The sequence below is a fragment of the Brachypodium distachyon genome, chromosome 3 (genome assembly GCF_000005505.3).
Source record: "Brachypodium distachyon strain Bd21 chromosome 3, Brachypodium_distachyon_v3.0, whole genome shotgun sequence".
Taxonomy (NCBI): domain Eukaryota; kingdom Viridiplantae; phylum Streptophyta; class Magnoliopsida; order Poales; family Poaceae; genus Brachypodium; species Brachypodium distachyon.
The window spans coordinates 51,407,926-51,424,706 of record NC_016133.3 but is presented as its reverse complement, the minus strand read 5'-3'; the positions used below and the strand labels follow the sequence as shown (position 1 = coordinate 51,424,706).

The 16,781-nt window shown below is 47.7% G+C and overlaps 3 protein-coding genes across 4 annotated transcripts; all 3 read right to left on the bottom strand.

The window, feature by feature from the left end:
- Positions 1-10: 10 nt before the first annotated feature.
- Positions 11-3,847, bottom strand: LOC100843466 (serine/threonine-protein kinase D6PKL1). Its single transcript, XM_003569959.4, has 3 exons — positions 3,609-3,847; positions 1,834-3,387; positions 11-1,053 (listed from the first exon to the last, which is right to left on the bottom strand). The coding sequence occupies exons 2-3, from the start codon at positions 3,036-3,038 to the stop codon at positions 177-179; spliced, it is 2,082 nt and encodes a 693-aa protein (XP_003570007.1). The 5' UTR covers positions 3,039-3,387; positions 3,609-3,847; the 3' UTR covers positions 11-176.
- Positions 3,848-7,049: 3,202 nt separating this feature from the next.
- LOC100843164 (probable enoyl-CoA hydratase 2, mitochondrial) lies at positions 7,050-11,101 on the bottom strand. 2 transcript variants are annotated; one of them, XM_003569958.4, is made up of 8 exons: positions 10,615-11,069; positions 10,364-10,533; positions 9,436-9,510; positions 9,132-9,222; positions 8,980-9,031; positions 7,878-7,981; positions 7,685-7,761; positions 7,050-7,356 (listed from the first exon to the last, which is right to left on the bottom strand). In XM_003569958.4, exons 1-8 carry the CDS (start codon positions 10,781-10,783, stop codon positions 7,180-7,182), a joined length of 915 nt encoding a protein of 304 aa, XP_003570006.1. In that variant the 5' UTR covers positions 10,784-11,069; the 3' UTR covers positions 7,050-7,179. The 2 variants fall into 2 exon arrangements, with proteins under 2 accessions (XP_003570006.1, XP_010235783.1); XM_010237481.3 differs by lacking the exons at positions 7,050-7,356; positions 7,685-7,761; positions 7,878-7,981 and adding an exon at positions 8,087-8,581 and having other exon boundaries at positions 8,952-9,031; positions 10,615-11,101.
- A 3,498-nt stretch (positions 11,102-14,599) lies between these two features.
- Positions 14,600-16,680, bottom strand: LOC100842858 (phospholipase A1-Ibeta2, chloroplastic). Its single transcript, XM_010237480.3, has one exon. The coding sequence runs from the start codon at positions 16,464-16,466 to the stop codon at positions 14,808-14,810; it is 1,659 nt and encodes a 552-aa protein (XP_010235782.2). The 5' UTR covers positions 16,467-16,680; the 3' UTR covers positions 14,600-14,807.
- Between the last annotated feature and the right edge of the window lie 101 nt (positions 16,681-16,781).

Genomic DNA, 16,781 nt, shown 5'->3' with positions numbered 1-16,781 from the left:
CAGCGGTGCAAATGGTAAATCTGATAAATCTCTTGCCCTGGTTCTGAAAGTGTTACATACTTGCAAAGCTGAAATAACGCTTTAAATCTAACACTGGTCGAATCAGAACCAGGAGGAACTCCACACGCAAGCAATTAGAAACTGAAAAAGGAAGCAATGGCCGTGGCCATCTAGAACTAGAAGAACTCGAAGTCGAGGAATTTGCCGCCGGACTTCACCTCGGTGCATGCCGCCTCCCTCTTGCTGCCGCTCGCCACCGGCTGTGCAATCCCATACTTGGCCGGCAGCTCGGCCTCGATGGGCTTCGGCACCTCAGGAGGCGTGCTGCACCGGATGAGCGCCCAGTTGACGCCCTCAAAGAATGGATGCTGCTTGATCTCGGCGGCACCCCGCTTCACGCCAAGGCGCTGCTGCGGCTCCTTGACCAGGAGCCCCCTGATGAGGTCCCTGCTCGCGTAGCTCGTCGACGGCGACTCAGGGAACCGCAGCTGCTGGCCGACCACGTTGAACAGGGTCGCACGGTTGCCTGATCCCTTGAATGGCGTCTTGCCATAAAGGAGCTCGTGCAAGAAGATGCCGAAGGTCCACCAGTCCACGGCGCTGCCATGGCCTTCGCCCTTGATGATCTCCGGGGCCAGGTACTCATGGGTCCCGACGAACGACATCGACCGAGCCGCCGTAGGCTCGGCTACCAGCTCCGGCAGGGTGGTGAAGCTCTGTCCCAGCTCAGACCTCTTCTTCCTGCTGCCCTGCTTCTTGCTCTTCTGGCCGAACATCCTGGGCATGAAGCACGCGGGCTGGATACAGGCTGAAGAAGGTTCCATGCAAACAGGCTGCACGCAGAACGCACCGCCTGCTCTTCTGAGATCAGAGTCCGACGCTGATGCTCTGATGAGCGTAGGCGACACTGCGCATTGCAGCGAGAGGTCAAAGTCGGAGAGCATGATGTGTCCATCGTCACGCACCAGGACGTTTTCTGGCTTCAGATCCCGGTAGACAACCCCCAACATGTGCAGGTACTCAAGAGTTAGGAGTACTTCTGCGGCATAAAACCTGCTCAGGGTACAAACACATTCATCACGTAAGTACTTCGGCCAGAACAGAATCCAATATGGCTTAATGGCTATATGCTCAATACTAGTGGTAATTATTCAACAGAACAAGCTACCATGTAATTGTAAAACATAGTGCAGTAAAGCAAATTTGAGCATGCTTGACTGTTGTCGTGCTGTCCATGGCATGGATCATCTAAATCCGGGACTTGTAGTGTACTATGTAATGGTTGACTTTTAATCCATTAAATAGTACTCGTATTAATTGGCCTTTGACAATGAAATTTGAGAAATAGTACATAAAATTTGCATAGATATGTCCTGATCCGTGGAAATTGTAGTGTACTATGTAAGCGTCCATCAGGTACCATCTGTTCATAAATACTGTACTGTTTTCCGCTGTGGAAATAAATAATGTACTACAATACTCCATGGCTGTTGGCCTAACGACCTGACTTTTATGTACTATTTCTCAAATTTCATTGTCAAAGGCCAATTAATACGAGTACTATTTTGAAAATTCAAAGCTATGCCAAAGCACAAGTAATACTAATTTCAAAATGTAAACATGTACTATGAGAGTAAAACCTGACAAGATTCAAACTCAGAAAGCGCCAAATATATCAACATAAACATGCCAGTAAGGCTTTTTTTCTTTCCAAAAAAGAAGTGATGGTAAGGTACTCCCTCCGATCCTAAATTCTTATACTGGCCGAAAAATAAACACAGGTCGATACGCAATTTTACCTAAGAAACTGCAATATACCGGAACATAGATTACCTTGCCGCATACTCAGAGAAGTGCTTTCGTGGCTGCCGCTGTCGTAGTGTGTGCAGATCACCACCCGGACAGAATTCCATGACCAAACATGAGAACCTGTCGGTCTCAAAGTGTGTGTACAGAGTAGGAAGGAATGGATGATCCAGAAGCTGGAGAATCTCCCTTTCAGTTTGGGCCCTGTTCAACTTCTTCCTGCTCGCCAAGGATGCCTTGTCCATTACTTTCATTGCGAAGTAGCACCTTGTCCCACTCAGCTCTGAGAGGTACACACTGCCAATATCGCCACATCCAAGACGCTTGAGCAGTCTAAAATGGCTCATCCCAAGCACATTGTTCCGAGTTCGGACAGCAAGAATGGCTCTCCATCGAGGATCATTTCCCTTGTGAGGCTTGCTAGCAGCTCCTGTGATGTTACTCCAGTTGCTGTCATCGCTAACACCACTGCTATCACTCGCTCGACTGATGCTAATCTTTACACTTTCCATTGAATTGCCTCGGAGGCTAACCTTTGTGCTATCTTGTGTTCTCTCCACAGTTACCATGGGTTCACTGGTGATGAGTCCACTTCCAGATGTGCTTGTGCAACTGTTCCTGATGCTTGTGGCAGCAACGATGCCGGTGCTTTCACTACTACTATGAGAGCTGGTAGTGCCACTGGGAGGGAGGGATGCACCAGAGACACAATCCTTCTCCTCCAATGCCTGAATTGAGGGCACAACCTCGATAGGCTCTGGAACAACTGTGGCTGGGAATGGCGCCGCTACAGCACCTGACAACACATCTTCAACCAAACCATTGACACTGCCTACGCCGACAACCGCATTTGGTTTTACATCAGAGACATGGATAAAAATGTCCTCTATAGACTGTCCTTTAGCTGACAGGCCTCGCATCAAGCACCCTGGTGGCTCGGGCTTATCCTCGTCAATTGCAACATACACCGTACTCATAAGATCCACGTCAATTGGTTCCGGGGGGTGGCTCACCCCGGAGAATGAACTCCGCCCACCCTCATCTGATGATTCCTCGCTCTGGAAGCTCTCCTCGCCTTCAGCTAACAGATCCTTCTCATCTGACTGCTGTGTACTCTCCCTTTCCCTTGATGCATCTATCATTAGTGATAATGGAAGCTCTGAATTATTTGTCTGCTGAGCAGTGGCCACCGAAGGGCCCTTTGGCTCGGCAGTCTTATCAACGACCTCCATCAAACCTCAGCATTACCAGAGCTAGGCCCAACCACCGAACGATATCCGGTCGCCTCTTGATGATTATGTCCACCAAATGAGGTAATTCTTCAGACAATCCACCGGATTAAAACTCAGGATATTTTTTTTTCTGACTTTATAACTCTTTGCACCAAAATACCAAGCAAGCTCCAGGAGTATGGACTAGGGAGGGCCGTAATGAACCAAAACACAAATTTTGTAAGGGACGCGAAGCAAGGCCGCAACTTCTCTGCAATCGAGAGGATTCCTGCCACCAAGATCCAGCCTTCTCCTCGTTCGATTATCGGCACCAAGAGGGCAAATGCAGGAGAACCAGAAGCACTCGACTCTGCAGAGACACAAAAAACAGAAATTTAGAGCGCCAAATTGGCCATGAATAACACGGGCGGAGGACCCAGTAGGGCAAGGTAGGGCGCCCGCCCTACCTTGATTTTTGCCTCAGTTACGAATTGGGAAGATTATGAAACGGGGATCTAAAGGGCGGAATCCGTTCGTGGGGTGATGGGAGGAGAAACGGTCGGGAGCGAGAGAATCGAAGGGGAGATCAACCTGCGGTGGAGGCGCTCGAGCGAGGAGGAAGACGAGCTAGTGGGCTCGGGCGCTCGGCAGCGGGATGAGTGGCGGCGCTCGCGCGAGGAGGAAGAAGATCCACGGAGCGAGGGGGCTGTGGGGCTCGGCAGGAAGATATAGCCGCCCCCACCGGCCACCGTTACTGCTAGTTCCCGAGTACAGCAGCTTAGTGTGGTCAGGAGAGGAGAACGAAGTGGAGGGAGGAGGGGGAAGCAAACGGGAGACGTGCTCAGATACCGGATTTAAGTAAGGGCACTGATACTGATAGAAAATATAGCAATAACTATACTCTTGATTTCTTCGACGGACAGTTATAATTAAACGATGGAGCACACGAGAGAATACTGAGTAAAGTTTGGGGGGCCCGGTGCATTAAAAATTCAAATTAACTTTCTTCATACTACTCCCTCCATCCAAACTTGCATGTTTTAGATTTATTTCAGATACCAAAACAAAGTTTAAACCAGGCACAAATCTGCGATTATTGCTGCTGCTGAAATGTATCGGATTGAAATTTTGCATCCACTCCTCTTGTTAAGATCCCTTTATATTTTCTTTGTTCCACGTTCAATCAAACCAACTTTGGTACGACCACATTTTTGTAGGATTCAAATGAGCATGATATTACAATTCTGTGTTCCTATGTTTTTCCTATCCTACAAATCAAAGAGGCCACATAAGTTAATTTTGTATTTAATCTTCACCCAAAAAATACTCTGTATTTAATCTTGTATTTATTACTTGGTTGAGTTCTTCTCGACCACTTTGGTAATGAAAAGCACGATGTGCTCTTTTCGTCGGAAAAAAAGTGGTCACAGAAGTTAACACTCTAAAGTCGAAAAATGTATGTTTGTCCTCTTCCACTTTTAAGTTTGGAATAATTAAAAAAATGTTGTAGATGTTAATTTTAACTATGTCTGTTCTGTATGGTACAAAAAAGACAATTATTTACACCTATGAACTTTTTTTTGGGTCTGTGTAGCTACAAATTCATACTCCGTATGAAGTTAATATAGCACTGTGCTACTTATACGGAAAACAGGTTAGTTACAATTAAGCTGAACTTAACTGCCACGATACGGCTGGGGCTTTGAAGCACGCTGGGCTAATGTGGCCCCACCTGTCACCATCCGTTCTTTTTTTTGAGAGATGTCACCATCCATTCTCGGCACGACAGCAGCGCAGGTAAAGCTCACAAGACTGTGACACTTACGCCTTCAAATCACGTTCTTTCAAGAAAAATGAAATAGTTTACATTTTTTTTGAAAATATAGAAAAGTATTTTCAAATTTGCTATATGTTTGAGATTCAAATTAATATAGAAAACCATAAATGTTGTCCTGAGCCCACTGTTAAAATTTCAGAGCATTTCAACTTACGATTGAAGAGAAAATGACTTGTGAGTAAATGTTTGTTATACACGTGTCAGCTGACGCGACAGCCAAAACCGGTCAAAACAAGCTAGAGATGAAGGAGAAGATATTCTAAGCAGTATTAAGAGTTGAGGGGGAGTGTGGTACTTTGAACGTTTTTTAGAGTTCCGTGTGATAATGCGAACCATCCCTAGAGTTCCGGGGGGTAATACAGACTTGTACAAAAATAAAATAACGAAAACTATGCCATGTTTTGCTGAAGAGACTGCGATTTACATAAATTCCACAGGAGAAAATGACACAAGCGAATAAAGTTATCCACGTACCCCCTCCGTCCGATCCAACTCTGTTTTAGTTCAGAGGAATACCCAACATGAGACTGATCTGACGAACACTCAAAAAGGGCAACCTGGACCAACTCTGTAGAAAAACCGTACTATACCAGCTTAAAATAAAATCGCATCAAGTTGATTGGCAGGCTTTCAGTCAGTTAAAGAAAGAGAAGAAAAAAAAATCATGGCATACTCTGACGCGCCATGCATGCAGATCACCACGATCTACCTCAAGTTTCGACCTCCGCTGGCCGGTCGAGCACGACTTCCCATTTACAGCTTTCATATCTTTCGGTTGGAATGCAATATTTTCTGCATTGTTCTGACTTCAGATGCGCGCCCATGGCTCTAGGAAAGAGCAGCAGCAGCGTCCACAGGAGTAGTGGTACATCATGCGTTCTGTCAAGAATGCGCCCAGGAGGAGATCATGTTGAGAATAGGGAGGTCTGAGCCTCTGAGGACGCATCATGATCAAGGGAGCAAAAGGGATGCATGCACGGTAAAATGATTAACCACATGGCTTCTCCCCCTTGTGCTCCCCTGGGAATCGGGGAAAGTTGCAAGAGTCCAAGCTCTCAGCTCTGGTCTTCTGGGAGGCATCGTTCATTCCGTCGATGGGTCTCGTACGTCGATCAGTGCCATGGATGAAATGATGCCTGGTTGCCTTCGGCCTGATAAAAAGGACTTGTGAGAATCTGAAGGCCGTGGGGCCCTGTCAGCTTGTGCTTCTCTTTGGCACCGGCCACCGCGGTGACAAGCCAAGGGAGGTACTGGCGTGCCTGTGTGTTGCTGCCTCTCCAAGCTCATCATGGCTGCCTTGCATGGCAGACAGGGTTGGCAGTGTGTCTGGAACTGCACGTACTACCTTCGCAATTTCGCCCGCGTGGACTTTATAGTATACTAGGATTACTATTGAGCCCGCGTGCTTGTTGGGCAATTGATAGCATCGGGAGAAATAACAGTATGAACAAAATGTGTATGCAAAATATGCTAACAGTAACGCTCAAGCCTATAATCCAGTCCTGAAGGAGGCTAACAGCACCAGAAACAAGAGTACTTTCTCCGTTTCATAATTTTTGTCTTAAATTTGTCCAAAAATGGATGTATCTATTCCTAAAATGTGTCCAGATACATGTAAAATTTCGACGAGAATTATGGAACGGATCAACGGAGTGACTAACACTCAAGCTGAAGGAGGCTAACAGCACTAAAACAAGAGTAGGGCACCTTTGTGTTGCCGTGCAATTAGTGTTCTTTCTTTGTTCCACCTTTTTGTCAGACCTTTAGATACCTCCGCAATTAGGGGTGTTCATCCATGGCCTTGCCGGTTTGATCCAAAATATTGTAACCGGCTAGTGGAGTTTGTAGTTATATTTTTACACAAGCTTTCAACCTTTTCGAAATAAGTTGCGCTTGTTTCACAGCACCGGTTTCCAGTCGTTTAGTAAAATCCGGCTTGATCACCCTATCCACGATGACAAATCGAAATTGCAGAGTCTCCATAGGCTAGTACTACTCCCTCCTCCGACTCATATTACTTGTCAAAATATTCCATGTATCTAGATGCTTTTTAAACATAAATACATCCATATTTGCATAAATTTGCGACAAGTAATATGGGTCGGAGTAGTACTTTTTAGGGGCGAAGTTGGTTTTCAGGCTTAGGCAATCTTGACACACTAAAAATTAAGGTGTAGGACTCCAGATGCAACTTATTAACCTAGGCAAAAAAAAGATGCATCTTATTATCTGAACTTTATGGCAAAATACATGAATTTGCATACATCTTGCAATCCTCTTGCAGATCAGGACATGAGATGCTAAGACAGCAACCTGATTACGGCATTACTTTCCTGTGTATAAAGGTTTTCGTTTCTCGGCAAATGCAGCTAGACCTTCAAGACGGTCCTGAGTGTGCAAAACTTGCTCGTAACATTCTTCTTCGATGGCCAATGCAGAGGACAGGTCTACCTCCATCCCTTGATTGATGGCCTTCTTGGCCATTCTTAATGCTAACGGGCCCTGGAAGAAAGAACTAACATCAGAAAATCTAGAATGATCAAGGACATGACCAAGTTAAATGTCGAGTAATATGCGTTAAAGTAAGTACATTAGTATGGGTGGAACAGGGAACGGTGTTCCCGAGGAATGTAGATATTTGCAAATCTTCTTGTGCCACACAAGAGCTCAATCAGATAAAATAAAGCACATAATATATTCAGAAGTACTCCCTCCGTCCCATAATTCTCGTCTCAAATTTGCCAAAAAAAAAAGATGTATCTATTCCTAAAAAGCGTCTAGATACATGTAATATTTCGACAAAAATTATGGGACGGAGGGAGTATCTTACTTTCTGATTTATCTCCCGGGCAAGTTCAAGAGCTTTTTGATAAGCATCACCACCAGGAACACAGTAGTTTACAACTCCTGCCATGCAAAACATACATCATGTCATGCTGATTCTTCTAAGAAGTGATAGAAGCTTATCTGCAGTAACAGGAAGTCATAAAGGAAGAAGCTCAACGAGGCTAGCCTAGCCGTACCCATAGTTACAGCTTCTGTCGCATCAAATCTACGACCAGTGAATATCAACTCCTTTGCTCTGGACCTTCCAACAATCCTAGGAAGACGCTGTGTTCCTCCAGCTCTATATATTGTAAGAGGTGGATGTTAGCAGCTGAAGCACATCATTTCGTTGTGGACATTCCAGCAATTGTCAAACCAATTCTATTAGAACTCTTTTACGGTACCCTGGAATTAATATGGACCATCTATTTCGCTTGATCTAACGGATGTGTTTAATTGGTACTCCAACTTAAACGCGAGGGAGTACCACATAAAAAAACTGGGAGCACCTTAAGTTTAGGGGTACAATTGTAATCTAGTGTCCAATTCACACGAACACTCGCCGGAGAACGAACAACGAGGGAAAGACCATGCCTCGGGCACCCTGGAGAGGCACCGAGTTCTTCAAGTATGGCCTGGGCTCGTGCCTCTCTTCCTCGCAGATGTTCGCTCCGCCTTCCAATGATTGATTGATAGGCTGTGAAGGATCCGAATAGTTGCTGATACAAGCAATTGATCTCACGTGATTGATTTGATTGGATTCATGGTAGAGCTTAGCAATGATTTTTTCCCTGCACGCGTTCCAGCCTAGTTCGTTGCTTGGATTGCTACCGGCATGGTCGCAGCGGTGGGAAGGAGAACAGATGCCGGCGGCGAAGCACGATCTGGAGGAGGCGGCGGCCTGATTAATTAGGAAATAATATTGGTGTTTTGGAGGAGAGGAAATACCTGAAATACCCTTCTAAATCAATGGTTGGATTTGATTGGTACACTATCTTTCTTTATGGAGTACCAAGGTATAGTAAAAAAGCTCTTCTATTATGATGTGCTATTCAAGTACAATGAAACACATGAAAGCCTCCTGCTTTTAGTTTAAAACATAAATCATGAATGCCATTTCCCATTTCATATGAAATATGGACTGATGCACCTAAGCAAGAAAAATTTATACAGTGCAAAAGTTTGTCCAGTACTGCTAGGTAAATTCATACGACGAGTAATACGCGTTACTATTCCAGACAATGTCGACAATAATTACAGAAATTACTTACAAAAGAAAGCGCCATCCTGGACACATACCCAGGAATAATAGCAAGGCCGGTCTCTGGCAAGCTAAATGTTGCACTCTCCCCTGCAAAGCATGTCGAAGAGATGCATTCAACTGTTTGGAAGGGACATAACTAGTTTCTATAAGATATATGCAATTTGAGCACTGCAGACTAACTCAATACCACAAATACGAAGATCACATGAAAGAGCCAATTCTAGCCCACCACCAAAAGCAGCTCCTTCAACAACAGCAATTGTAGGAATGGAGAGTGTCTGCTCATACAAGCAAAACCTTGCAAGTATTATAAACACACCAGATAAAATAACATGTCATGCATGCTAATTAACTCAGTATTAAGGAACTACTATTACATTAGCTAATAATAAGAGGAGAGCATGCATTTAACTTAAACAGTGATATATGTGGCTTTATTTCATCAACAATTCACATGTTAAATTAACTAAGTTATGCATCCAGGAACAAACCTCGAAGGATGAGAATGTAGCTCTCAAGGAATTAACAAATTCCCGGACTTCGCAAGGACCCATTAACCTCCTTTCCTGTCAACACATCATAATTTGAAGAGGTATGGAACATGATCAACACAGAACAAAGTAAAGGATATGATAGAGGAAGCATAACAAAGGCAATTCACCTTTTTTTATGCAACATACATATCTGATATTTTTAGTTCTATAATGATATGGAAATCGTCTTTTTTTTAGAGAGAGAAGATATGGAGATCATTTTTTTGTTTCAAAAAGGAGGACAAATCCCCCGGCCTCTGCATCACGTGATGCACACAGACATAAGAAAATAATTCAAATAAATTGCTTCACAAAGCAAATAGCACAAACACAGCAGAACAACAATTGCTATGTTTCAATGATCCAACTGATTAAACATACTTAGATTTCTCCTAATAAGTCAGACCGTGATTTTGACCTCATAATTTCTCAATTTGTTACTCCAAAAGAGGTGCAAACATGAGGATTATTTTCACATTATCCCATCTGGTATTGCTTGAGACGCCAACACCTCCATAGGCTGTCACAACTCAACCAGGACAAGTATTTTTTTTTCTGAATCATTTTTCCGATAATTGTATGTCACCACCTGTACCAATGTGGCAATGTGTCACTCATCTATTTTGCTAACCAATCTTGTCAGCTATCCTATCATTTACTTTTTGAACAGGCACTTCACATATTTCACTATAAATGACTACTAATCAGCCTGAAATGCCCCAGTCCCTGTTCAATTATATGAAGAAGTAAGAAGTTCCACACTAGCAAATGTGATTAGACAGTTTCTCTACAGGAACCAAAATCACAAGCTAAAGAAAGAAATTCTTGTAACTAGCTAGAGCAGAAATTCGTCCAACTTGCAGCATAGAAGTGGTCGAGGTGGCACCTTGAGGTCAGCGCCCGCGCAGAAAACCTTGGGCACGGAGCTCGCTAACAGCAGGACGTTCGCCGTCGGGTCGGCCTCCACCTTGTCCATCGCGCTCCGCAGGCCCTTGAGCATCTCCTTCCCGATGGCGTTCCTGGCCTCCGGCCGCTCCAGCCTCAGCTCCACGATCCCTGAAGCCAGCCACAGTTTGAAACCACAATTTCCCCCGGAAGAAAGGTAGATAGGCGAGATGGGATGAGTCAATCACGAACCTGAGTCGGGGGCGGAGAGCTTCTCGAGACGGACGGGCTCCGGCTGGGAGAGGATCTGGAGGGCACGGGCGAAGAGGGCGCTGTGGGGAGAGGAGGAGGCGCCGCTCGCCGGCGCGTGGCGGCCCGGGAGGTGGCCGGAGAGGGCGAGGAGGCCCCGGAGGCTGCGCATAGTGGAGCGGCGGGTGAGGCTGGGAGTCTGGGAGAGTGGCCGTGGTGCTGGCCAGAGACAAGAGTTCTTGCGTTAGACAGAGGCAGCACGCAATAGGACTGTCGGATAGTGATCTTCCGCTGTGGCTGCTGCGTGGAACCTCGAAGCCGCTGGGACCGTGACAACTGACCAGCCAGCCAGACTACTGCCACCGGAAATTGAACTGCCGCGCCGTCAGGACTGCGAGCCTCCGTCGCTGCTGCCGCCGATATCGGCGAGCAGCCGGCCAGAGGCTACGAGGGCGCGTATGCGCCGCCGATCTCCATCGAAAGGTACGCAGTTTTTTTTTTCCTTCCTTGGCACACAGTTAAATTTTTTTTAGGGAGGAACACAGTTGATGGCGTGGCCATGCGGGGACAAAGATGTGAGTTTCGTGCAGAGCTCCGTCTAAACAAGCCTGGCCCGGTCCGGCTAAGCCGAACAACCAGGCTAAACAAACAGTTGGGCTTCTGTAATCTACCAGTACCAGGCCCACGTTAAATTATTTATCCACCACAAATCGAAGGCCTTCTAAACAAACAGTTGGGCTTATTGGTGGTGGATAATATTACTGGTAGATTACAGAAGCCCAACTGTTTGTTCCAAAACAAACAGTCGCATTGTCATTTTGCTTTTGAGGCCATCTGGACAATTCCTCAAACAATTTATTTACAAAAGAAGAGCACTGTGGCATAGAATACTAGCAAGGCCTGTCTCTGGCAATCCCAGGGTTGCATTTTATAAGGATGACGAAATGCATTAAAAAATTCAAAACGCTGGAGCAAAGATTGTGTTGCATAAGATAAAACAGATTTAATATATTGAAGGTTAAAGGCAGCATCACATATACAGAGATTGGAAGAAAAATCAAGTTCTGCGTACCACCCAAAGTAGATCCTTGAATGACAGCAATTTGTTGGAACGGAGAGTGCCTGTTCAAACAAACGGCAATATGTGAGAACAACTTATACAGAGAGAACAACCATCCACAGATAACAAGAGGGATGAGTCATACATATAATTTTAATATAATGTACATTATTAAATGTTTAATCTTACTGATCCGAAGATTAAATTTAGGGTATGCTGGAAGTACTAATACTGTAGTAGTACTATTTATGGTAGGTAAAATAAATTCGTTGGGAAATCAATATCAACTATCCCGTGCAAAGTGACTATTTTAGGAACTAGGACCATATGTTCATGATGCTTCTAATCATCCACCCGACAATTCATAGCTGCTACTCTTTAAACCAGACCGTCGACTAGTCACTGACCCCACTTCCTTTCTGTCCGTCCACATCCGCCTAGCAAGCAAGATCATCCTTTTTGCCTCTTAATCCTTGATATTCTTCCAGAGACCGGCTCCTTTCATCTTCTGTCCCAGGCTCCCAGCTGAGTCTTTATTTTTGACAATCACTCGTTGTTCCAGCATCTTCGATCCTTCGCAACACATGATAACTTCTTGTGTACGTTTTCAGCTCTACACTTCACCAACCCTGAATAATTCCCGGTAGTGCTTCTTGCACCTCAACTATTTTCACATGTCCTGCACTCAGACCTGAACTGAACATTCCAATTAACCATCCCATGTCTCAAACTTCAGTCTAAAGTTCGAAACAAGAATGACCTTGAGATCGGCTCTTGCAAAGAGAACTGGCAGCACGGAGCTCGCAACGGCGCAACCAGGACGACCTTCGCCATCTGGTCGGCGTCGGCCTCGATCTTGATCGCGCTCTCTGGCTGCTCTTGACCTCTGGCTGTTCCAGCCAATTGTCTCAGAGGCACACGGATATTACGGGAGTCGCTGGAGCGAGGCGGACGGTGAGGTGGCGGGAGAAGGCGGCAAGGTCACGAGAGGAGGCCCCGCGCCCCCGCGGGCTGCGTATTCTGGAAGACAGGGATCGAAACATCGATGTGAGCTGAGCAGTTCAGTGCGGTGTCACCCTAGCGGTGTGACGTGTGAGCCATTTCACAGTGAGCCGAGGCCATAGTCCACACGCCACAGATGGTGATGTCAGTTCTGTTTTCATAGTACTACTAGTAATAAAAAAACTTAAGTGGTGAATTTTTTTTGGCGAGAATTAAGTGGTGATGTCAGTTCTGTTTTCATAACGAATGATCAGATTTCATTGATTAATTAATCACAGTACATCTATCAACAAAGATTTCTAATAAAACCAGAAGATGCATAAAAAACTTTCAAAACCGTCTTCTTGAAACCCACGTGTTGCACGTGCGCTGATATTTATCCAAACTTCGATGAAAAAACTTACAAATGACTAAATCTACATAAATTTGATTAACCTTGATGGTTCTAAAGAGTTGCTCGAGTCGTCATCTTAGATCGGTGAATGTGATGTGGCCGAGGACACATCCCTTGCAAGTTAGGACATGAGCTGCCTATTCATCATCATATCGCCATGGAGAAGATTACAAGTGCAAAAGAAAGAAACATGCATGAGAAACAATGGTTAAAGTGAAACCAAACTTGCACCTCTATCGTCACTGCAACTACCAACATAGGACGGAGCGCAAACAAAAAACCTTCAGATCTAGATCCAATAAAGATGTCGTTAATGATGTAGTCGACAAAAGCGAGCAGTCACATGAGAACACTCCCAAAAAATCTTATCGACCACTCATGTTGTCGGATCTTGATGGACATGATTTCGGGGGCCTTCTCTTTCGAGCAGTCCTACACACAGTTGTTGGCAATGGAAGCTAAAAGTGGCGTATATCGAAATGGTGTCGGCTAGGGCGTGGAAGTTAAGATATCATATATGCAGCCTCTGGTTGGCAGTGTACTTCTTTTTTATATAGCCACTCATTGAGGATGCGAGACGACTGACATAATTGAAAACCGTTCAAAAACCTATTTGGATAGTAGGATCCTAAAAGACTCCAATTAACTCATCCGAAGACAAAACTCAAAACCATGTAAAATGATGAGCTTCGCAAGTCTCATCACGAAACACGGCATTTATGTGTGAGTGCGTGTTACTGTCTCTTCTCCTCTTGTCTCAAGGGGAGTCAAACACACGAACTTTTACATAAGTCTTCCTCTAACTAAATTTCTCAATTTTGCCACTCAACCTAATGTGCTTATGAGATTTTCGAGATTAGTACATATGGCCTGGACCCATATATTTCTACAAGTTTGACCATAAAATTTTACCACCAAAATTTGCATTTTCATTTTTTTTCAAATGGTATAGTTCTATGCCACGTAACCTACGCATTAGGTTTAACTGATGGTCAATGTTTAGTCTTAAAACGCGTGTACGCTTCTAGAAATGGACAGGCGTAATTAGTACTAATTAGAAAGGATTCATCATGGATTTTCCTATTGAGAAAAACTCTACTGCGAGGAAAGAGGCCTCGAAGACTTTAAATAGGATTCGTCCAAGGGGAGTAAAGAAAGAACTTCGGTTTGCCGACCTCGTGTTGGAAGTAGGAACCACATAAAAAACGATGCGTTCCTCAAGCTGCGACTTTGCTGCTTCAGTTAATTAATCAGCATACAGACAGCGTTGATGAATTGTTAACTGTAAGAAGTGTAAGCTTGCTGGGATGAACCATTGGGAAGATATTTTTTTTTCATTTTGGTTACGCTGTTGAGTACGTTGATGGTGATAGTGAAAAGTCGATGTTAACGCTACCTGGGTTGAAAAATTCCACACTCTATTGTATTGTAGGGAATGGGTCTCCCCCCCTCTGTCTTTTCGGTTCGAGAATACGTGGTTCGTGTGTCTCACGAGGAAAATGGAACGAAGAGGTGAAGTGGTGAACAAAACATTGTGGTCAGAACACTCAGATCTTTTCACCTGATCAATTATGCCATACTATCATGCTTGCATGATTTTCTCCCTGTACATGCGTCGAAAAGAAGAAGAGGAAAAATGAGATCTTTTTTCCTGTACTGCAACCGACACGACACCCGCCCGCGACTAAACGAAAGAATCCTTTTGTTCCTACGGAAAATCACTTGCACGATTTCAGTCGATCAGGACGGGCTCGCGACGGCGCAGTTGCCATACGCCATGCTCCGGCCCACGTCGGCGGGCGCGGCGGGGTCGACGCCGAGCTCTCTGGCCCGGTTCACGTACTCCTTCTTCACGTTCCCCTTCTGCAGCTGCAGCAGCCTGATCACGCTGCGCCGCGCGTCGTACCGGAACGGGTGCCCCGTCGCGGTGAAGCCGTCGATGAGGTGGAGGTACGCCTCCAGGTCGTGGCGGCTCGCCGGGCCGGCGTCGGGGCGCAGGCAGGGGGAGTTCTTGCTGTCGATGCGCAGCTCCGCGCCCGCGTGCTGGTACTGCTCCTTGGTGAGCGGCAGCCGCGGCGCCACCCCGGGCACCTTGGTGACCATGTCCCCGGCGTTGACGATGCGCAGCACGTTGACCTTGCCGCTCTCCTTGAGCTTTTCCACGAACGCGGCGTTGCCCACTTTCGGGCCGCCGAAGGAGACCACGGCGACGGGCGGCGCGTCGGGGATGGTCGTGGCGATCTCGTCGGCCACGAGGAGCGCCAGCGCGCCCCCGAGGCTGTGCCCGACCACCGTGATGCTCAGCTCCTCGCCCTTGTACTTCTCCATGAGGCGTTTTACTTCGTCCATGACGTCCTCCGAGAGGCTGTTCACCTTTTCCCCGGCCGTCTTGTAGAGGCTCCGGAACCCCCGCGCCACCTTGGGTTCTCCCGCTCCGGCGGCGCTGCTGCTGTCGTCGCCGCAGGCGCAGCTCTCGCCGTCGAGGGGCACGAGCGAGGCGCGCAGGTTCTCGGCCCACTCGAGGCAGGTGGCCGTCCCGCGGAGCACGATGGCGATGTCGCGGCGGCCCATGCGGGCGACCTCGCGCTCCGACTCGCACACGGCGACGTAGCCGATCCAGTTGGACTGCTGCGTGAGCCACTCGGGGGTGTTGGGCCGCTTGGCCCAGGGCGGCATGGACAGCGCCGAGGTGGCGAAGAGGCTGCGCGTGGGGCGGTAGGACCGGTCCGGGAGCATCAGGCCCCGGTGCCTCGCCGACGCCGTGGGCAGCGAGTGGAAGGCCTGGTACGCCGCCTGCACGAAGTCGCCGTAGCGGAGGAGCTCGCGGCGGAGGTCCGAGTCGAGCGGGTCCAGGAGCCCGGCCCAGCCGTCTTCCCCGTGGAGGCTGCGCCAGCGGAGCCCGATGGTGCTCCGCGGGGACGCGCGCGGGGAGTCGGCAGAGAGGAGCTGCTGCATGTGCATCAGGCTGCGCGGGGACATGTGCTCGTCGGCGGCGTTGCGTGCCCGCATCCCGGGCATGGGGACGAAGAAGGACAGGTTCAGCGCGTTGAGGAGCCCATGCCTGATGTTGAGCGGCTCCTGTTCTTGTTCCTCCTCCGCCTTGCTCGCGTGGGCCGGCATGGTCCTCGGCACGGTCGGCGGCTTCCCGAGCACGCGGTCAAGGTTGGCGATGTGAGTCCTCACGCCATCCGCGGACGAGGAGCAGCAGCCCCCGGCGGAGGCGGCGTGGCCAGGCGATGGCGCCGAGCCCGCGCGGAGCGCCGCCTGCGAGCTCGGGTTCAGCGGCGACTGCTCGCGCCGCGGCGCCGTGCGCGCCGGGGACGCGTGGCGCGGGGCGACGTGCACGGGCCCGTGCACCGGCGCGGCGACGGCCCCGGGCATGGTCGCGGCAATTGGCATCGGCTTCTTCTTAGATCGGTACTCTAGCAGGCAGGCAGATCACAGAACCGACGAATTCACCTACCCACAAGCCTCCGAAGGGAACCGAGAACTGTGAGCGAGAGCGAGATGGACACACCATGGTCCGTGTCTGTCCGGGACCTTATATAACGATAGCCGAGGGAGGGGGAAGAATCCAGGACCCAGAGGCACTCGCAAGAGGGTCAATTGTTAATTGGTGAACAGAGCGCAGCGGTTGGCTGCAATTTGCGGTGCACTTTGACGTCGCGATTCCATGGACGGGACCAATGCGACAAGGTCGCGGGACGCGCGGGG